At 50.8% G+C, this 23,063-nt stretch overlaps 1 protein-coding gene across 7 annotated transcripts in view; it reads right to left on the bottom strand.

Annotated features, from left to right (window-relative positions):
- Nucleotides 1–5,140: 5,140 nt before the first annotated feature.
- ATE1 (arginyltransferase 1) overlaps nucleotides 5,141–23,063 on the bottom strand; it is a 53,938-nt gene continuing 36,015 nt past the window's right edge. For 2 of the 7 annotated variants that reach the window (XM_079793619.1, XM_079793617.1), the window contains exons 11-12: nucleotides 15,935–16,055; nucleotides 5,141–8,928 (exon numbers count right to left, since the gene is read on the bottom strand). In XM_079793619.1, the coding sequence (XP_079649745.1) occupies nucleotides 8,750–8,928; nucleotides 15,935–16,055 (300 nt within the window). In that variant the 3' untranslated portion in view covers nucleotides 5,141–8,749. Of the gene's footprint in view, nucleotides 8,929–10,355; nucleotides 14,122–15,934; nucleotides 16,056–23,063 lie in introns of those variants that run through there. The other 5 variants (XM_079793622.1, XM_079793621.1, XM_079793618.1 and 2 more) reach the window with 3 other exon arrangements.

Below are 23,063 nucleotides of genomic sequence, written 5' to 3'. Positions count from 1 at the left end.
GACTAGGTCCTGACCATTGGTAAGTGGTCAGAAGTGACAGGTACAACTTCCAGGCCCTGACCTTCTTTATCTCTACAGCGTTCACGACACCACCTTCTGGTTGCAATCTGTACGCGCTTCTCCTTACAGACCGGGAGCTTCTTGCAGACAAGACAGCGCCCAGATCTCGGGGTGATGCTCACTACACCCCTCGTTCTGCGTCTGGCCTACAGCAGCCTCACCAAGCGCCCAGTTAAAGGAATGAGCACACGAATGAATGGATGGCGAGGGAGCCTCCCACTGGCCAAAGACGGTACCTGAGGAGCTGCAGGAGGATGTAACTGCAGTGGACTAAACTCACCCACTACGTCCAAATACATTAAGTACGTTTACATCACTCACACACCCACACCCACACCCACACACACACCCCTAATCGGTCACCTTCAAAGCATAAGGAGCAAACTTATTGTCATGAGAACCGGTAAATGAAAGGCTCAAACACGTCTCCTTCGTTGCCTGTGTGACCAGAGGAACAGGTTGCGATGCGTTAAAACCACTTTCTCTGTTTCAATCCGCAAGCTCCTATGAAACTTACGAAGAAACTCATTGGCTACCTTTAAAATATGCGAAGAGACCAACTCCTTATTTCGAAAATTGCTAAATAAAGAGCAAGAAGAGGAACTTATCTGGCTTCTCTATATGCACTGTACTTCGGGGGCAAAGAGTTAATGAGGTTAAGTTCTCTATGAGTAACAAATCAAGATAGAATAAAATTAGCCCTAACCGGCGTGGCTCAGTGGATAGAGTGTCTGAAGGGTCCCTGGTTCGTTTCTGGTCAAGGGCATGTACCTTGGTTGCGGGCACAGCCCCAGTAGGGAGTGTGCAGGGGGCAGCTGATCGATGTTTCTCATTGATGTTTCTAACTCTCTATCTCTCTCCCTTCCTCTCTGTAAAAAATCAATAAAATATATTTTTTTAAAAAGATAGGATAAAATTAGCACATCACCATTTCCAACCCCTGACTAAAGTATGGGTCCAGGCAGTGCCTACACTGGCTGTGAATACGGAACAAGAGGCATTTGGACTCTTTCTACGTCACACCATCAGCGTAAAAAACTGAACTTGGCCTGGCCAGCACACTCAGTGGATAGAGCATCCGCGTACAAACTGAAGGGTCCCGGGTTGGACGCCTGGTCAGGGCACACGCAGGGTTGCGGGCTCAATCCCCAGTGTGGGGTGTGCAGGAGGCAACCAGCCCGTGATTCTCTCTCATCATTGATGTTTCTCTCTCTCCCTCTCCCTTCCTCTCCAAAATCAATAAAAATATATTTAAAAAATAAAAATACAACGTTTTAAGATGAGGAGGAATGGGAAACCCAGGTCCCACTGGCCCGGAACCCCCTTCCCACGGGCGATGCCCAGCGAGCGTGGGATTCCCACGAGCAGCCCCACAGCCGAGGAAGAAGTGAGGCCGCCCTCTCCCGGGCCAGATGCCTGAGGATCTCACTCGCGGCACAAAATACCAGCCATCAGAACAAAACAAACACGCCGTGGCTCCATCTTTATTTTTACAGGGTGTGGCAGGAGCCGGGAGGTCTGGATCGCGGGGCCTTTCGGGGAACTTTGTCTTGATTGAAATGGTCTGGGCACCGGCTCTTATTATTCTTTCTCTCGCTTTGAAACGGGGACGGAAAGTCTGATAAAGGCAGGAGCACGGCCCGACCTGTGTCACTCCCGACCCTCGTGCCCTTTGTGCCCCAGAAGCCGAAGGGTGCCCCCGCGACTTACCGCCCCGATGCCAGGGTCCCGGCACCGCCGCGGGCTGGAAACGCCGGGCCACGCAGAACACAGGCCCCCGTCGGGCCAGCAGCCACGTCTCCGTTGGGAAACTAACGGCACCTGAGACCACAGACTCACTGCATGGACCGCATCGTCCCTCTTGGGGGAGGTGGGGTCTGGCCCTGAGAACTGACACCTGGTTCCCCTGCAGCTTCTTCCAAGGATGCAACAGCTTCGGCTGGCCGGGCCGCCGGGTCCCAGCGCAGCTCGGGAAGAGTCACCAGAACTCGGGACCCAGCGGAGGGCCCGCATTGACGTCTTCGCAGTTAGCGCCGCCTCCCTGGAGCTCCCATCCCAGCACCTCGTCTGACCTTGCCAACACGAACCTGTGGCGTGGGAAGGGGCCTGCACGACGGGGAGGGAGACCCCACGGAGGCCAGGAGCCAGGAGGAAAGGGCTGAGGTGGAGTTTCAGGAGGGGAGATGTAGTGGGGCCGGCCAGGCAGGGTTCATTCCTTCGGCTGGGATGGGTCGCTGTGATGTGGGACCAGGAGAGGGACAGATGAGAAGGGTGACCTCAGGGAGGTTAAACCGCCGGGGGCGGGGGTGGGGGTTGGGATGGGGGGACAGGACGCGACTGAAGGCTTTCCCAACAACCAGATCCGAGGTGCTACGGGCCCGCACCAGCCCAGCCAGGCTGGCCACGGGGAACAACGTAGGAGAGGCGGGATGCTGTGTGGGGCCCGGGATCCAGGCCCAAAGTCATTCACCGATACAGGACGCCACTTAGCTGTCATCTCCTCACCACTGTCTCAGATGCAGAGGGGAGAATTAATTCGAAGACAACCCAAACCTGAAGAAGCAATCAGACACGCCGAAGGGGAAAGGGACTCCGAATCAAACGCACTGGCCGAGATGGGCCAGAAGCAAGCTCCCGCTCCCGTGGGCCGTCAGAGGTGTGAGAACTGGGTGAGGAGGTCTCCTTCTGCCCCCTGGTGGCTCCGGGGAAAACCAATTGAAAGGGCAGAACAGGGACCGGGACGCATCTCCACTCTGCACTCGGCCCCCTGAGCATCTCGCTCTCCACCCTGAAGATGATCCAGACGCTCCCGCCACAGCTCGGTCTGCCCAGGTCACCAGGGGGCTCCGCCCACCTCGGGCCCACGGGAGCGCGGAGCAGAGACCGAGCCCATGTGCTCTGGGCCCTGGAACCCTCAATGGTGGCTGCTGTGAGCACTGGGCTTCCGACGACCCCAGGGAACGGCTCGGCCGGCCTTCGTGTCCAATGGCGCTGCCTGGGGCCGGGCACACAGCTCACACCACAGAGCTCACTTATCACCACCAACATACGGACACCTTTTTCTTTTTTGGTTAAAAGCTACAAATCTATTTCCCAGTCTCGTCGTCCCCACGGCCCCAAGGCAGCATCCCACAGCCCTAGGCCGCGCCCCTCCCACCCCGTCTGAAAGGCGCTCTGGTCTCCCACCCACTGCGCCCCCTGCCGTGGGAGGCGTGGGACAGGAGCTGGGGGAAGGCGGCTGCCCGCCTTGACTTTTCCAAACAAGCGGGAACCCCGGGTCTTTATGGAAATCTTGATGCTTCGTCGGCAGACGTCCTTGCTTACGGGACACTGTAGATGCGTGTGTCTCTCAAGGATGTTGCCCGGCTCACAGTACTGATACTTCATTTTAGTTCAAGCTGCTGTTACAATAAAAGCCTGAGGAGGCAGGCGAACTTGGGCTGTTTGGTTTCTTAAGCCAAGCAGTCCCTTAGCCCTCTCTTTGACCAGAACCGTGTCCGAGTCATCCTTCACCCATCGCTCAGGGCCTGCCAGTCAGCCCCACCCCGTAACCCCGGAGCACGCTGAGGGGAAGGTGGAAGGCCTCCATGTGGGAAATGCGGGAGCAACTGGCGGACAAGATGGAGCAGCCACCTGGCCGCCCTGGGTGCAGCTGTAACTGACAGTGCGCTGTGTGAAGCAACCCCGGTATCCCAGGTATCCCGCTCTCTAGTTTTGTCTCAAAATAAACAGAAACGCACAGAACGGTAGCAGGCCTCGAAACACCCCTCCGATTACACGGAGAGTCGGCCGTGGCACCACCGAGTGCGGCTTCCCTGGGTGCCCGAGCATCTGTCCATATTCTCGAGAGGCAGCCGTTCGGGAGTTCTCGCCCTGCGGGGTCAGACACCCTCCATGAGCGGGGACTTGACACGGATCCCAGGTCCAGGCTCTGCACGACTGGCCAGTGTGCAGACAATGGTCACTGATCCGCAGAATCGTCTGAACGACTGTGAACAGGGACGTTTCCATGCCTGCACGGTCTCCTATGTGGGAGGCACTGCATGCCTTTAGCTGCTTCCACGACCCTTCGGCCGGTCATCACCAGCATTTACACCTGGCGTCTTGGGATTACGGGTTTGCTGCATGGATGCAGGTATGTACGTATTTATTGTTAATTCTCACTCAAGGATATTTTTTCCCCATTGATTTTTAGAGAGAACGGGAGTGAGGGCGAGAGATGGGGAGAAAGAAACATTGATGTGAGAGACACATGGATTGGTTGCCTCCTGCCCACACCCCAGCCTGGGCCAGGGATCGAGGCTGCAACCAAGGTACGTGCCCTTGACCGGTTGACCAGAATCACATCCGTCACCCTTGAGGCCTCGGGCCGACGCTCTAACCGCTGAGCCAAACTAGCCAGGGCTACCTCAAGCTTCGCAGATATGTTCTAATGGGAAACCTTAGGGGTGAGCAACCTGTCAGAAGAGCAGTGCAGGTCTGCTCCCAGATGTCCAGCTGAGGGGGGCGGAGGAGGGGCAGAGCTGTACAAGCCACACCCCTGCGGGACCTTCAGGGGCAAAGACAAGTCCTCCTGCTCACTGACCACTGGCGGCAAGGGAGCCGGAATGAGGAGTGAGAGCATCGCCAAGTCTTTTTTTAACCCTCACCTGAGGACATTTTTCCCATTGATTTTTAGAGAGTGGAAGGGAGAGGGAGAGACAGAAACACAGATGTGAGAGAGACACATCGATTGGCTGCCTCCTGCATGCCCCAACCAGGGCTGGGGAGGAGCCTGCAACCAAGGTATGTGCTCTTGACTGAAATCAAACCCCGGGCCCTTCAGTCCGCAGGCCGACACTCTCTCCACTGAGCCACATCGGCTAGGGCATCACCAACGATTACAGAGAACTGACAAAAACTGTTAACGCCAGTCACAGCCCTGCTTCCCACAAGGGGGATTAAAGTCTTTCACCCCCTTTCTCAAACGAGGAGAGACACAGCACAACAGTATGCAGCCACTGAAATGACATTCTTTCCTCGCTCATTTGCATATTCACAATATATTTAGACGTTCAAATACATCAAATAAGGAATCACAAAACAGCACACATGGCAAGATTCCATTTTTATTTACAGCCACAGGCTACACACGTGCAGGCACAACGCCTGAAAGGGTGGCGCCCGGCGAAGGGCCAGTGCTTAGGGCGGGACGGCCAGCGACTCCGTGGTCTTGGGCGCCCTGTTCTGTCACTGCAGAGGAGGACAGCCCTGAAGCCATTTCTATTCTGGGGAAAACGTCGTGGGAATTGTAACCGATACTTGAATAACTTGGAAAATGGGATTCGTTTTACCATCAGCTCACCAGGAACGACAAACACCTGTCAATGTGTTCCACAGATACACGTGCACTGGTACAGAGTCGAAGCAGACTGCTTTATCGTTATTTAGGAAAACTTCTCTGTAAACCGCATTTTTAAAGAGAAATTACACTCGAGTTTGTAACAAACCTTTTACTTCAAGTCCCTTGGGTAACAGGATGTCTGTCCCCAATGAGCCCTGTGGGAACCCCGGTTCCTTCGGCTGAAGTGACTAGTGACCGGGAGCCGACGACTGAAAATCGAGCGTCACGACTCAGCAGCCGATGCTTCGCTCTGCTCTCCACACGTTCACGCAGGTGACGTGACCCCATAGTTAGCAGACGGGAACACATGTCTTTTGTGTATCGACCAGCAAGAGCCTCTGCGGACAGAAGCAGCTTTACTTCCTCCACTCGAGCGGTAACCAATGGGCCGCTCCGGAGGAACAGACGAGAGCAAAAATACAACACGCGGGCACGCCTGCCTGCCTTCCATGTACTGGGTCTCTTTTGGAACAAAAGTACATGTTTGAACAACTTCTAATGTAACCACTTCCCAATTACATCCATTGTATTTCCCTTTCTTTTCTTTCAAGTTAGCAAAAGACAGACACATTTTAGGTAACTGGTCATCATATTATTTTTCACCTTTATTCACACTGAAATAATAGAAAGCCTATGAAATCAAACCATACATCCTTCAAAACCTGAAAAGGTTCATTTACATAATAGATTCCACTATGTCAAGCAACCATACACAACCGATATTTTGCAAAATAGATTAAGAAATAGGATAAGCTTGTTGGAAAGGAAAAATGAACAGTAATTTCTTATCTAATTTTAATCAAATGATAAAAATATTTATCTAATAGCCTCTATATTTTAGAACGTAAAAAGTGCTCAGATTACACTTTGTAAAGATAAGAGAACAAAAGTGTCCACAGAACAGAACTAATTTAAAGGACGATGGTCGTATGGGGAACCTCTAGAACCTTCTGCCCAAGACAGGACGGTGGGTGTGACCAGAGCCACCAGCTTTGAGAGGTTCTGTCTTTAGGGGAAGCCAGGGCGTGAGATCAGTTCCCAGCTGGACTGTGCGTCAACTGACAAGGCGGCCACTGGCCTCGACCGCCCTCGCCCTCCCAGCCACCGCCAGCACGCAGCCAGACGCTAAAGAACACATTGCTGCTTCTCAAGAAACTGGTCACGAGGATCAAGAAACTGCTATCTATTTCCAAAAACAAGCAAGCAAACAAAAAACCCAACACATGACCTGAGCAACCGAGCAAATCTTCATGCCCGACCCTCTGGGGCCTCCCTGGAGCCACAGCGCCCCCGCAGGGTCAGCCCGGGTCCCGCAGGCAGACCAGCGGCCCCCCTGAAGGAGCCTCCTGGGAACCCCGTGGGAAACGCAGCTTGTGCTGATGCAGGCTTTCTCCTCACGGACACTCGTGCCATCTCTGCGAACACCATTTTACTCGCCAACTACTCGGATGGAGGCGGCCGACGGCCAGACCTGGCATCCGAGTGCCCAGGGCACCAAGGACGTCCCTGCCCATCTCACCGGAGCTCTCACACCGCTTCCGAATCCCACCGCCAATTCTAGCTTCAGAGGCCAGGAACTTGGGAGAACACAGCATGCAGACAGGATCCTATTTGTGTCCAAGTTGTGTGTGTGTGTGTACAGGACAAACCTTTCTCTGTACGGCAGGATTTCAGGTTATTTTTACTCTCTTAATTATGTTTTCCTTAATGTTTTAATTGCTCACAGTATCACTTTCATAATCATAAGAAAAATTAAGCTACTTTCACTTCAGAGGGCAAGAGAAAAATAATTTTCTATAGATTCTGAAGGCAGCTATAAGAGCGAGCCCATCGAATGCCCTTGGAGACTGCTTTGAAGAATTCCAGAAGAACGTGAAATCCCTGCTCTCAGAGGACACGGCTCGCTCACCACTATCCCCAGGTGGCCCAGTAGCCGCACACGGCAGGCGGTGCCGCACTTGGAGTGAATATGCAGTTTGCCTGGATGTTCAATTTTTAGACATTTGACTTTTAAAACATTGTTTTATGAGCCTCCCTTTTGCTCTAGCTGGCTGAAATTATTGTAAAACGTTTTATCTAAATTCAGTGCGTGTAGAAGAAACATGTAAAGGCAGCAGTGAGAGTCAGCCGACTGCGCTTTACAGCACAATTTTCAAAAGGCTCACGCAACACAACACAGACCAAAGGCAGAACGGGGCTGCCGGGACCGAGGGGTCAGCGGAGAGCGCGCGGGAAAACCACCCGTCCTGGCGCCCCCACAGCTCGCTGCCCTCCGTCCTCAGCAGCCACCCTGACCGTGGCCACAGGGGCATTTGCTCAAACAAAGGGAAGTGGGAGGGGCAGGGGAGCCTTCACTTCAATGACCAGCGTAGCATCCCCGGTGACACCCAATCCAAGGGCGAGCCATGGAGTGTCGCCCGCCCTGGAGCGGAGGTCAATGGTTCCCTGTAAGGAAACGGGCTGTGCCACAGCGATGAAAGCGGTCGGACAGGAACCACTTCTCAATCAGGAGCCACAGACGAGTGTCCTCGTCCTGAGGAACGAACAGCCAGTGAAGGCAGGAGCCACATTTTCTTTAGAAACTGCATCTCTCAAACTTTTACAAACAGAGCCAATGATGTACCAAGGGCAAACACACACCGACTGTCCCAACCGGACACTGGGAGCAAGGGAGCACTCGCAACAACTTCCAGGAAGAAATGACGCCAGGCCGGCGACGAGCAGGACCGCGGGGCAAACAGGCCCGGCGTCAAGACACCTGTTCAACCTCGCACCTGCCTCCCCCGCTCCCTCCTGACCCAACAGGACGCCCGCAGTGACTCAACGCTGGAAACCAACAGCAGTTCCCTCCTCCTGGGAAGACGTTTCTAAGCGATGGAGCACCCCCCACCTTCTTCCCCACATGGAAGGGTTTGTCTGTCTGTCTTTTAGCATAAACTAACGTTTTAAATGGATCTGAGGACACAGTCTGCTTTAAATTCTAGCGGAACAAAAAAGCACAGGTGTAATTAAAATTACTTATGATTCACGGATTGACTTTACTTTCTAAAATATGGACAGTAAGAGAAGTTAACATGTCTTGTTCATAAAACAAACTTTCGAAATTATAAATCCCAATTATGGAGCTAGGTCATAACATATTTCTTAAGTCTTTACATTAACCATGAGTTTTCACAAATACATTGCCACAAAATAGTTTACAAAAGCCATGTGAGAGTCAAAAGGAAGATGTGCGGAGACCGGGATGCCTACAGCAGCGTCGGGGCGGCACAGGCCCCAGCACACGGGTGCGGCCGGCGGAGCGGCTCAGGTCCGGAAGAGCAGCATCCGCTCGGAGCAGGCCTGGCCCACGAGGCTGGCGTACTGCAGCACGGCGGCCTCCTCGCCCGGCTCCCGCTGCTGCTGCTTAAACACGCCGTACGGCAGGATGGCCTTCTTGTACAGCACCTGCAGCCGGTCGGGGTCCCTGCTGCGGCCTTCATCCGCTGCAACAACAAAACACGGATTAAAAAGGCACAGAGCACCTCCTCTTCCTAACTCACAACCACACACGCACAGACAGACAGAGCGCCGAGACGCGCCCTCCGAGCAGAAGGCTCGAGGACCCCCCTGAGCGGGTCAGACACGCCCGGACACCGTGCTGAGAGGGTGCGCTCCTGGCACGTCGGGGAGACAGAACTGTGTGCACCTGAAACACTGTCCCCGACCCCCTGTCACCGTCTCACCACAATCAGGCTCCCAGGAGTCCTTCCTGCGCAGACTGACACGGACGTGCCGCCCCTCGAGCCGGCGCACCCCGGAGGGTTCCCTCTGCGCCGAGCCTCCTGCCCACTCGCAGTCTTGGCGGACCCGGGCGGCCAGGCCAGGGCAATGGGCACCCTGTCCGTGGCAGGGGTCACGGAGGACACACGGAGCCTGCTGTGGCTGCCACTGTCGGTCTGCTTTTCCAGCAAAGGACCTTCTGGGGGTCAGCAGCACACGGGGTGCCAGAGGACAGCCTGGGTCCCTGCCTCTGCGCAGCCGGACACGGGCGTCCAGGAGACCTGGCCTCTGCCTGGGAGCCTGCGGTGAAGAGCTTTCCCTCAGCTCAACAAAAGCAAAACCACGAAGGACTCGGGTACGTGAGACTTCGTGGAACCAAACGGCCATGTGAGAACCTGACATCAAACGGGAATAACCGGCTGCTTGCACCAACCTGCTTTAGGTGTCCATTCTGGCAGTCGCTCCTAATTCTAAATAATCAACACTGACTCTTCAACCGACACTGTCCTCCTCGAGACAGCCAGGGCTGACGAGGACACATGGAGTTCCGTGTCCAAGAGACAGAGCAGAGCCCCGCAGACCCGAGAGGCCAGGCCATGCGCTTGCCTCGGGCTACCTGCCTCCATCACCTCTGAGAAGGCGGAATCAGGCCTTCCAGGCTGACTGCGTGCTGGGTCTGCCCAGGTACCTGCGACGGGAGTGCCAGCCGCCGGCGGCTTTCCCCAAAGAGGTCACGCAGGCCAGAGACCAATGCCTCCACTGACCCCGGGACGCAGCCAGAGGGTCCTCATCCACAGAGCCAAGTCCAGCGCAGTTTCAGGTCCCCCGGTCCAGGATTCTTCAGAGATCAGGTGGAAGCATAGCGTGGCAGGAGGTGGTCTCCTCGAGGCTGCTCCATCCCCATCCCCATCCCCATCCCAGGGCCAGGGCGTCCCGCCTCTGCTCTGCCCACGCTGCGGGAGCTGGAGCTGAGGAGACAGACGCCAGGACGTCTCCCCATCCTCTCTCCCCTCTCCTCTCGGACTCTGCTTCGCCAGCGGCTCCTGCTGCCCTTGATGTTGTCAGGCTCCATCTTCTGGGGCAGCCCCCCCCCCCCCCGCCCCCTTCCTCTCCAGCCAGGTGCGGCCAGCCTCCTGCTGCTGCCCAGCTGGGCGCGCATCATACACACACACTCCAGTTCCCCGCACCAGGCGTTCGTTCTCCGTGGTGAACCTGCAGTGGCTCTGCAGCCCTGGCCTGACATACCAACTTCACAGTGTGCTGTCTCCTATAACTTCATATCCCACCGAAGCAGAAAATCCATGTGCTTTAAAACAGGAAACACTTACCCTTTGCTAGTCACCACCTCCCTCCCGGGGGGAAGCGACAGCAAAGGAAAAGGCAGCACCTGGTTCCTGCTCTGTTTCGAGCACATTAATGCTCACGCCACCTCCCAGCTCTCCACACGCATCATAACCCCCACCACCCAGCTATCCACGAAGTTACGATTTAATAATGCACCTTTATGTTTGTTTACATTTTTCTCCACAGCAAATGGTGCCACGTACAGTCTGTGGTTATGTGTGTAAGCTTTGTTAATTTTATGCCATATTTTACAATAGATTTGTGCATATTTTATGGTAGTAAATACACTACTACCTATATACAGTATTTTATGCATTCATGACATAGCTTTTTCTTAATTGTTTTTTTGCTATTTCTAGGCTACGTGTTTTATGTTTTTTCAAACTGTCACAAATCTCTAAAAAATTCCCCAATATAATATTTATTAAAAAAAATTCACACAGCCTGGCCAGTGTGGCTCAGTGCGCTGGGTGTCATCCTATGCCCTGAAAGGTCGCTAGTTCGATTATCGGTCAGGGCACATGCGCAGGTTGCGGGTTAAACCCCTGGTTGGGGTGCATACAGGAGGCAGCCGATGGATGTTTCTTTCTCACCTCAATGTCTCTCTCTCTCTTCTCTCCCTTTAAAATCAATTTTAAAAAAACACACTAATATTTAAAACTGTCAGTACTTTAGGAAAAGGGAACAGAGATCAACGAGACATGTAATAAGAGAATAAAAAGAATGATACAATATAAATTTTAAAGTATTTCACTAACCTGAAGTAACAACAAATTTCCTGGGAATTAGTCATCTATGAAATTACTGAATACTCAATAATAAGCACATTATGTTTAAATACCCTTTTAAATCATAGAAGAGTACTTGTTGCAAAACTCAAATAATACAGAAATAAACAGAAAGTGATGTCAAACCCCAGCCACAATCCTCTCTCCTACCCCTCTCCTTCTTGCTCCACCAGACGTCTGCCCCAGTTACCAGGTTTAACAATTTCGAAAGATGCATTTACATATGTAAACTCCGAGTTTCCTATCGTATTTTTACCATACTTTAAATTGAGGCCAGAAAATCAAATCAATCGCCTTCTCAATAGGTACACTGTATTAATGTCAGAAACCACTTATTGTTATCGACAAAATAATGCATTTCTGTTTTCTGCAGGTTTATAACTGCCAATCATATTTACAAATAAAAGCAGGTTCTGATTCTTGGCACACTATACATAATTAGTTTTAAACCCAATTTAAAAGCTAAACAAATTTACCAGAGACTTAAAATATTAAAAATGAATTAGTTGTTAGGATTTATTAAAGGAGGAAAAAACGTATCCTAAATCCTCACAAAGCCCTCTGCAGCCGCCCTCACGCACTTCTGCCTGACAAATGTCCTCAGTGCTGGGAGGCCAAACCCGCACGCTCACCCACACGGCCCAGCAGCCCGTCCGTCCCATGGACCCGCAGATGCTATGCTAGAGGATAAGCCATCTGAGATCCCCGACCAGACTCTGCATCCACGGCAGGCCCGCCAGGCACTGAGCCAGATGGCTGGAGATGTGTCCCTGCAAGAACCCCTCCCCCCTTTCTCTAATGTAGCCAATTAACGTCAGGAAATAAACACCAGAGGCCTTCTCAAGCCCCGTTTGCTGAGACACGCATTCTGTCACTAGTGATACAGACAAGCCGTCGGCTCAAAGATGTTTTGATCTTCAAGGAAAACGTGAGAAACAACTGCTTGGTTTCCTAGCGTTTTATCCACAGGAGACACAGGTGCTTCAAAGGAAGCGAATCGAGAGCGCAAAGGTTTACTTATCCTCACAGGGACTTCACGTGCTCATTCTCCTTAGGAAGATTTGATAACTTGTACGCGTTCCAGAAAAATGATGAAACAGTTCATTATCTTACCTCGTCTATGGCTACAGCGTTATTACGTAACCATGGAAACAGCTTCTCATGAAGAGAGCGGCACAGATGGCAGGCATAGCGATGGCAACAACGCACTTGGGCACAAGCGATATCACGGAAGAACGTGGAATTGTAAGACAAATGCATGAAAGAACTAAACTCAGGAACCAAGCTCAACGATGGGAAGTCCAAAGTCAAATATGCTTTAGAGTAGTTCACGAGGCGTTAACGGAGCGGGTGCACGGAGAAGAGAGAGGAGAGCACCCAGACCAGCAACGGCCCTGCTGCAGGAGACGGTGGTTTCATGCACCTGGGCCGATCTTCTACAGTGTTCCCAGTAAATATTTTTAAAAAATAATTATTAAAAAGAGGTAAGATGTAACTCTGATGCAGAAATTTTTAAATCTACCTGCCCTGGCCAGGCAGCTCCGTTGGTTAGTGTCAGCCCCATACACCAAGGTTTCGGGTTGATTCCCCCGTCAGGGCACATACAAGAAACCACCAATGAGTGTGCAAATGAGTGGAGCAACAGGGTGATGTTTCTGTTCCTCTCCTTCTCCCTTCCTCTCTCTCAAGTCAAGCAATAAAAAGATGTAAACAAAAATATTCAATCTATCCATATCCAGCTATCAATTTAAAACAACCTAAGACTTAAAAGTCATTTGAGCTCTAGCCGGTTTGGCCCAGTGGACAGAGCGTCAGCCGGCGGACCAAAGGTCCCGGGTTTGATTCCGGTCAGGGGCACTACCTTGTTTGTGGGCTCCTTCCTGGCATGCAGGAGGCAGCCCACTGATGTGTTTCTCTTACATCAGTGTTTCTACTTTTCCCTCTCTCTTCCACTCTCTCTAAAAATCAATGGAAAAATATCCTTAGGTGAGGATTAACAAAAAATAAAAGAAATAAAAATCATTTGAGAAACTTTCGAGATCCTTTCTTTACAGCGGGACCTGAGGTCCGAAGGGAAAACAAAAGGCCTATTTGTGAGCTCAGTAACTTCTTTAGAAGTTTCCAAGTTACTTCAGCTGTCAGCCCCCCCCCCCCCCGGCCCAGTACTTTAAAAGCAGGAAATACAATAGGTTTTTACTGTTACTCAGTCTTCCTAGCTGAGAAATCACCACAGAACCCAAATCTCCAATGTGCGGTGTGTGTGGTGTGTGTGTGTGTGGGGGGGGAAGGAGAATGGGGGGAGGGGTATTTGCAGAGGAGGGAGGAACAGGTTCCCAGAGGCCTGCAGCCCCTCGGGAGGGGAAACGGAACCTTTCGTACAGGTGGCTCTGGTGCACCTGTAGCCACTGCGCGGCAGAGACAATGGCGGCGGCGGCGCCCTCTGTGGGGATCTGACTGCTGGAGGCTGGAGGGGAGCCAGGGCCGGGGAGAAAGCCCGCTGACTGACAGCACTCCTTTCTCTGCGTCAGCCTCTGGGTCAAGGAGAAGTACACTGGCCCCGGAGAGGAGGACGTTTCTCACTTACGCCATTTAAATCTCAAATGGCCATGCTTCACACACGCACACACATTCCAGCAGAAACTGCACTTTAATTTCCCAAAACCACAGGCGTGAAGTCTGATGTCAGATGGTGTCTGGGCTGTGATATTCAATGCTGATAACACTGCATGGTGCTCTCTGAGAAGTTCCCAAGACTCCACACTGGAAAAGGCTCTTCCTTTTCTTCTGTTGGAAATGAGACAACAATGACCTGTGCCCAGCCCTGTCAGCAACCGAGCCCCACTGCCTCGCTGACTTAGGATCAGCCCCCCAGGAACTGGGCCTTGAACCAGCCCAGCCGGGATGACATGGTCAGCACTCCTGAGGTGAACTGCCTGACAGACTCCTGACAGACCCTGCCACAACCAATCAGCTCTTGGCTAGTGTGACTTCCTTGTCCCGCCCTCTTCTGCCTATAAGTCGTCCACTTTGCACAGCTCCTCAGAGCTCCTTGGTACCTGCTAGGTGAGGTGCTGCCTGATTTACGAGTCATTGAACACAGCCAGTAAGATCTTTAAGATTCACTGTTGGATTTTTTTAACACTTCGTGGGAACCACACCAGAGTCACCAGATGCTCAAGGCCAATTAGAGTAGGAAAGGCTCTATCTACAGTGCCCGGATGGCCAAGGCCACTCTGAGCATGGGAATCTTAATCAGTGTCCAAGGACCACGCAGGTGCAAGGACAGGGCAAGCGCATGGTACACTGTGCCCTCTGTAACCCAAACATGATGTCGCCATTTGGCAAGAAGCCTCTTTGGTCTAAGTAGTCTAAGTAGCACACACACGAGGTTTCTGCATTCATCTGCAAAGCTCCTTGTTGTGTGTGTGCACGTGGTCCCTTACACACATACACACACACACACACACACACACACACACACACACACACTCATGCGACTGACCAGCCAGTGTGCTAGAGAGAGAGGCTGGAAGTGAGGGAGAGGTTCCTGAGGCTGAAGAGAGCGGAGAGAGCGAGCTCAATGCGGCTACTATGAGGCTGTGGTCCAGAGGCAGCGTGTGGTGCTCAGCTCATGGCTGTGGGGACAGAGGCTGCTGCTGTGTGTGGGGAAGAGGACTTGCTAACCAGCCGGTGCGGCTACCTGCTGGATGGGACTTTGCTTTGAAGATCTTTTTGTCTAGGGGCTCCTTGTTAGCAATGGCTACATAGCCACTAGCTCCTACAATCAAGACTCTCTCATACACCAACAACTTCTCATGGCTTCTCCGTCTACCACCCAGGAACCAAGAAGGTCCAGCCCCCGGCAGAGGGGCTCGGACCCAACAGTTAGCATAGTGGGGCAGGATCAGGACCTGTGCTCCCACACTTGGACCAGTCGGCAGGATGGAGCAGTGAGTGCTTCCAACAATGACAGTGAGCACAGGATAAAGGAGGAACCTGGACCAAGTTCCCAACAATTAATACATCGAGCAGGGTTCAAGGAGGAACTTGCTTCCAACACACTTCAATGCATTATTTAAAAAAAGGGGGGGGGGAGCACCCATGGCAAACATGAGAGAAAATGTGCTGGGCTTTCTGGGCAGGAGGTACAAGAAGGGACAGAAAAGGAGCAGCACAGAGATGCAAGAAGAAAGTCAACAAAATATCACAAAACCAAAACCCATCACAGCCTGCTTGTGCCCAGCTCCACCCTGAAACCATTCCACACCTTCACTCAATCCAATTGGTCAACATTTCTATCTTGGTGGCAAAGTAACCTGGGGAAGAACTCTTACGCCCTCTGAGAGTGGAAGTAACTGACGGGTGATGGAGTCAGCCCTCAAGCAAGACGTGAAAGCCAATCGCCTGAGGAGCTCGGTCGGCCAGGAGCACACACACGAGGTTTCTGCATTCATCTGCAAAGCTCCTTGTTGTGTGTGTGCACGTGGTCCCTTACACACACACACACTCATGCACACTCTACAATATAGACTAGTAGAAAGCTCTCTGGACCCTGTTAGGAGCCACGGCTTCCCGCCGAGCTCTGCTCCACACATACCTGCTTCGGGGTCCTGGTTGAAACGGCAGTACTTGGAGTTCTCCAGGCAAGGCAGGCACTGCTCGATGGGCACCCACACGTAGGTCTCAGGACACAGCAAGTCGGAAGGTCTGTAATGACCCTGAGGAGACATGAGGGAAAAGGCGTGACTCCCACAGGGACGCCCTCTTGCGAGGCTCAGGGGAGGGCTTAACCACAATGGAAGGAAGGCGGCCAGAGCAGCTTTCCTGTCAAGGCTCGGCGACTCCATCAGTGCCCGCGCGCCATCCCACCGTGCACAGGGCATCCCAGGGCCCCTGAGTGACACAGGACCCCTGGGAGGCCTGTGCAATCTGGAAGATTTGGGTTTCTATTTCTTTTGGGAGAAATAACTGACACATGATTTTTGCTGAGCTGATTGCTAAAAATACCCAGTTTCAAAATCAAGTTATCTTTTAAATGCTAGTTAATAACACAGGGAAATTTCTTTTCATGTATGAGAGTATTCTAATTTATATATGAAATGAACTTATTTCCCAAAATAAAATTTCATCATCCTTAGTCACAAAATTCTCACTTTGTAGACTCAGTTGTCAATTTCATTTCATTCTAATAAATTAAAAAGTACTGTCTTGTCAATATACTTCCACTTCCATGAGCAATCTAAACTGATAAATATAAATAAAGAGAAGTCTAAAAAACATTACAGAAATTTCAGAGGAACATCTGGGATGTTTCTTTTATCTGATTACATCTTCCCAGATTCCTACAGAAGTACTTCTTACAACTGAACGTACAACTGATCAAAAATGAAAGAAAAGCTTGCTATTTATATTATAATGGAAAATTCCCTGTAACAATCCTGAAGAAAGCACTGGAATGACTAACTACCCCTTTTCAAACAAAGTCAAGTGTTAAAAGGTCTACTCTTTGATTATAGTAAATCCAGAAATGCATGACTTTAATTTCAAAAAGGCTTTAACATCTTTTACAAACTTTTTTTTTCCTTCGGCCTTCATAAGATATATGTAAACTCCTATGTATTCAGGTCTATATATGTTTACAAATCTGACATGTAAGAATTCTCTCTGAATATTACATTTTTCTTTGCATAAGTTTAAACATGCAAAAAAGAAGTTATTTCTTTAATTAAAGTTAAAGAACTTGAGACTGTTATTTTTCTCAGGAAAAAAAAAAATCAGAGAAAAGTAAAGAAATGCTTTCACATGATATCCACCCAAGTGAGCGTTCCTGGCTTCTGATTGGAAACATCTGGGGATGGGCTTGGCCGATTGCAATAAAACTGAGGTTACCAATTCGCACCCTGCCATTTTGAGGGAACTTTGTTTTTACAGTTTTCAAATTAAAACCAAACGGACTTTCCTTTGAACTCTGGTCCTGAAGCAAAGATCTTTATGAGATTTCACTCTCAAGAATACTTCATAAACATTTTGAAAAATTCGAAGGATTTTGTGAGTATTTGAGAAAAGGATAAACCAGCAGTTTGTTTTGAAAGTTCAATAAAAATGTAAGAATACAAAAAAGGCAATATCGTTTAAATACAGAGAGAGAGAGAGAGAGAGAGAGAGAGAGAGAGAGAGAGAGAGAGAGAGAGAGAAAGAGAGAGGGGGGGGGCAGTGAGCAGAAAGAAAGATTAAAGCCCTCCATCAGGTAAAGCTGACAGGTATCCCATTTTCTACAACAAACCAATTGGCTTTACCTAAACCACTCACCTACGGAGAAGCTCTAACACGACATAAACAAAACCAGTTGAAAACAATCCATTAGAGTGGGCAGCACCTCAGAGAACGCGCGGACGGGGTTATTAAACCCAGTCTCTCCCCTGAAAGACAACACCAGCGGAGCCGCAAGGAGCCCCGCGCAGACCCTTGCTCCCTGGCTCCGTTACATAAACAGAGGCTGACTTGTGGGTCCCCAGGAGAGTGCTTGGGAAGTAACTCAAGCCGCTCTGTTTTCAGAAACGGTGTTCAGACTGCGCCCGCTCAGCGGTGAGGGGAGCCGAGATGGGAAGACAAAGGGCCCAAACATCTGAATCCATTTGTGCTCCCCATTCTGACAGCCAGCAGATGCGCTCCATGTGCTGCAGGCGAAGCTTTGAAAACCTAAAATTACATATTTCTTCCTCCGACAAACAGAAGTGATGGAGTTCTGTGTTTCTTTAATTAAAATCCAGGGCTGGCAAAGGCTCCAGGACTTGCTTTAAAGCTTCCTTAAGACAGGGCTATTTATTTTACTAGTAGCAAGTAATACAGAATAAAGATTCTAATTCAGCTTTAATCACAATCTTTGCTTTTATTTTGGAAACCCTGGGTTAATCTTTTTTCTTCTAGAAAATACAAAGAAAGCTTGTGAAGAAAAGATTCAAGGAGTCAACTTACAGCCCAAATTTAATTTCAAACTGAAGGGTCATAAGTTGAAAAGGATAGAGAAGATAAAAAGAAAGAAATAGGATGAAAGATGAAGACAAAGAAAATAATAAAGGGAAAATGAAAAGTAAAATTCGAAGTCTCTTTAATTTCTGTTGCAGGTGGAGGTGTTAAGTGAGTGTCTGTGTGCAGTTGTGTGTATATTAAATCTGGCCTTCGCCACAGGGAAGAAAAGCACCAGCTCCGTGTTTGCTCTGCTAAGCTGTTGCTGGGAACAGTTTGAGTCACCGGTTCTGACACTCCCCTCAGGTGACGCCTTCCAACCGACAGACAGACCTGGGAGCTGACTCCAAGTTCTCCCTGGTGAGCCCAGCTCCCTGCCACCTTCGGAGAGCACTGACGGGGTAAACTCTCTACGAAACGCCTTCTGGTTCCGCAATATCTACAGCACAGAACGACCCCTTTTTAAAGTAAAAACATCGCAGAGGCCAGCGATCTTAGTTACAGCTGATGAGCAATTACACAGACAAAAAGGCACGACTAATTCCTTCCGCTCTGAAACGAGCTTAGGTTTTACTGGTCCCAGAACCTTGTGTGTCAAGTGACCGACCGTACTGCCCGTGTTTACAGGCCACACCCACAGCTGCGTGGACCCAGCCTCCTGCTCCCTGGCTGAGGCCGGACAGTCAGGCCCACGTGCGCCAGCCGCCTTCCTGACCCCGCACTCCGCAGGGCACTGGCTCTAAGCACTAAGCACGGGCTGTGGGCCAGGGTGACCGCTCGTGGGTCTGAATGCCCACTGCACCTTGGGCTCGGCATCCCCTCACCACCACCTACTCCTTCCGTCCCAGGCAGGACCCCCCGGCTCTCATTCCTGCAGGTCAGCAGGTGATCAGTAAACACCCACCACCTGCCGGGCTCCGTGCTGTGGGGAACAACGCTGCCCATCTCAGTTCTCAGGGACCGCTCCCCGGAGGGAGCAACTTTATAATCACAGAAACATCACGACACAGGCTGGAAACAGGCGAGGAAAAGCACATCACACAGCGAGTGCCACAGGGAAGCCTATCCCAGAACGCAGTGCACCCGGGTCCTGCTATCCACTGCACGCGCCCCCCCCCCCCCCCCGGCCCCCCCTTACCCCAACCTGGAGTTTCCCCGAGACCTGGAAGTGCAGCATTTCTTTGCCTTCCTTGTGCCTGAGCAGAATACCTTATATGAACTGAGCTCTCAGTAAATACTTAGTGAATATTTGCTGACTTAAACTAAACTGTGTCATACTGTATTCCTTAAAAATAAAAATCAGACCATTTTAAAGGTAGAAGAGCCTTAGACCTCCCGAGGCAGTCTCCAGTCTCATTTTAATATTTAAAAGAGGGGCGGGAGAGAAAGTCAAGTGACTTAAGGCCAATCACTGGCAAAGCCAAGATCAGAAGCTTAATCTCAATATTCTTTTTCTGTTAAATTTTCAGTTAAAACCAGACATTAAGACTAAACCCCTCACGTGCACCAGCAAGGCCCGGGTCCTGTTCGTGGAGACTCGCCTACGAGCGCCCTCGGGGCTGGACCCCAGAGAAACACGTTGCCGGCTTTAGCTTTCAGGTTGAGAGGACCCGCGGCAAACAAATGCTGCCCACGGTCATGAAGCACAGCTTCACACAGCGAGCTGCCTGGCCGCCCCGCCTCTACCTGAAGCTGGTATTTCCCGTGAACATTTTCAGTGCCTGTCAAAGCCTTACTCCTGAGGCTGTGTAGTTACACCCCTGAGGGAAAGAAGAAGTTAGCTGAACCTCCTGTGTCGCAGGGGTGTGATCTTTGGTAATCATTCCTTTTTTTCTGCCTGATGGGAAATTCATCACAGTGACTTAAATGCTTCAAGCTTAAGGATAACCTTCCCCCTCACCCGTGCAGCAGGAGTCCAGTACAATCACATCCTATGGCCTTACATGTCACCAGTATTCTATGTCTCAGCAAGGAAGGGCTTGGAGAAGGCTACTGTGACAGCTGGGGGAGGACCCACATGTCAGCAAGCTCAAGGGATAACTGTTTCCTCCCTGTCTCAACGCTCAGTTATGTGATTATGAAGAACACTAGAGGCCCAGTGCACGAAATCTGTGCATGGAGGGGGGTGTCCCTCAACCCGGCCTGCACCCTTCCCCAATCTGGGGACTCTCGGGGGATGTCTGACTGCCGGTTTAGGCCCGACCCCACAGGGCAGTCGGACATCCCTCTCACAATCTGGGACCACTGGCTCCTAACCGCTCGCCTGCCTGCCTGCCTGCCTGACTGATTGCCCCTAAATGCTTCTGCCTGCCAGCCTAATCACCCCCTAACCACTCCCCTGCCAGCCCGATTGACACCTAATTGCTCCCCTGCCGGCCTGATCGCCCCCAACTGCCCTCCCCTGCCACAACCCGCCTCCTCCACGCCACGCAGAGCCGCAGGACCCTCAGGCCTCACCGTGAGAGCGGCCAGTAGGCCCTGCCTCTGCTGTGCGCGTGGCCATCTTGTGGTGGCCATCTTTTTTTTTTTTTTTAAATATATTTTATTGATTTTTTACAGAGAGGAAGGGAGAGGAATAGAGCTAGAAACATTGATCGGCCGCCTCCTGCACACCCCCCACAGGGAATGTGCCCAAAACCAAGGTACAAGCCCTTGACCGGAATCGAACCCGGGACCCCTCAGTCCGCAGGCTGACGCTCTATCCACTGAGCCAAACCGGTTTTGGCGTGGTGACCATCTTGTGATGATGTTGTGCAAGGGTGTGACGCCACCTAGGCTTTTATTATATCGGATAGCCACTTTTACCTTAAACAGTTATTCAGAGTGGGCAAATACAGTCCATTCACAGAGTTCTAGATAACTTAATTGTGAAGAATTTATGATGCTATAAACACCAAACAATCTTGGATGACAACTTGAGAAAGCTTACTTATTCATTCCAACTAAGACATCCAGCCTACAATATCAAATTGGCCCAAACTCAACCATGCCACCAGAACAGAATTTACAGAACCTCAAGATGACAGTAATTATTAACATCTTTGTAATGTTATAGTTTTATCCATTTCAGCCCATTATAAAACCACATACGCAACAAACAAAAGACCTTTATGATGTAAGAATATTGTATGGGTGGTTTGAACGAACGTAACTTGATTTTTTCTTATTTTTATTTTTTAATCCTCACCCAAGAATATTTTTCCATTGATTTTTAGAGAGAGTGGAAGAGAGAGGAAAAAACAGAAATATCGGTGGTGAGAGAGACACATCAATTGGTTGCCTCCTGCATGCGCCCTGGCCAGGGTCTGGGCCTGGGCGGAGCCTGCAACCAAAGTACGTGCCCTTGACCGGAACTGAACTCAGGACCCTTCGGTCCACAGGCCGACGCTCTATCAACTGAGCCAAACCGGCTAGAGCTGAAAGGACTTAACTTTAAAATGCATGTGTAAAGGGAAAGTTACCAACGGCCAAACCATTCAACCCTTCTTCCACAGTGTCATCTATCTTTGACTTTACACAAAAAATACATCCTCCTGCCCTAGCTGGTTTGGCTCAGTGGATAGAGCATCAGCCTGTGGACTGAAGGGTCCCGGGTTCGATTTCGGTCAAGGGCACATTCCTGAGTTGCAGGTTCGATTCCCAGTAGGGGGTGTGCAGGAGGCAGCCGATCAATGATTCTCTCATCATTGATGTTTCTATCTCTCTCTCCCTCTCTGAAATCAATAAAAATATATTTAAAACAAAAAAGAAAAGATAGCTACGCCTGCTTTTAAAATGCGCATGCGCCCCCCCCCCCACCAAAACAAAAACAAAACACATCCTCCTAAAATTTAAGGAGCCAATCATCACCTTTACATCTAGAAACAGTTTGGAGAAATCAAAATAGCATGATTATCACATCAGAACTCTCTGAAAATAGTAGAAATAAAATCGAAGCTGAAGTCTACAACTTCCAGATGTGGGAGGGTAATCTGACAAGTCACGATGACTCAGCCTGAAATCATGGCCATTTTACGCTTTGAGCCTGAGAGCGGGGAGCACGGAGCAGGTTTGGAAGCTGTCGATCCGCAGCCGCCTGGAAGCTCCGCAGCCGCAGCCTCTGAGCAGCCAGCACGGTGCCCAGCAGACCCTGGCAACATCCTGGGATCAGCACGAGCCCCGGGCTGAAGGCATTCACTGTGTTTCAATGGACGGCAGTTAGTCTACCTGACGCTGTAGAGCAGTGGGTCACAGGGGGTCAGCGCTATGGCAGGAGCCCCATTTGGTCTGCGGCTCGCGTTCGTGTGGCCTGAACCCTAAAATGGTTCTTACATGTTCGATGACTGAAATAAAAGAACCCCCCTCTGTGGCATGTAGGACTCCATCCATTCACATTCCAGTCTGGAGCACAGCCACGCCCCCGGCGTGCATCCTTCCCACGGTGCTGTGCCAAAGAGCAGATCAAGGGGCCTTCAACCCGATCTTCCTCTCTGGCCTTTGCGGAGTGACTGCGGGGAGAGAGGGTCCCTCTCCGGGAGGCGGTCAGAGGCGCCAGTGTGTGTTCATCCCGTGATCTCCGCGGGCCCTGCACTTCTGCGCACTCGATTAGGTTTACAGTGTGCCTCGACGGACGGGTTTCTTAAAAAACCCAAACACTTGCCAATTATGAGAATTTAAGGATATATGCAAGGGATAACATACCCATAACGTATCCATAACGTAAAAGAGTAAATTTTTTAAAAGCCACTGTCAGAACCAGGGCTGGATTTGTGACAAGGAGC

Source organism: Cnephaeus nilssonii, assembly GCF_951640355.1.
Source record: "Cnephaeus nilssonii genome assembly, chromosome: 16".
Lineage (NCBI taxonomy): Eukaryota > Metazoa > Chordata > Mammalia > Chiroptera > Vespertilionidae > Cnephaeus > Cnephaeus nilssonii.
This window is presented reverse-complemented; position numbering and strand designations above follow the sequence as displayed.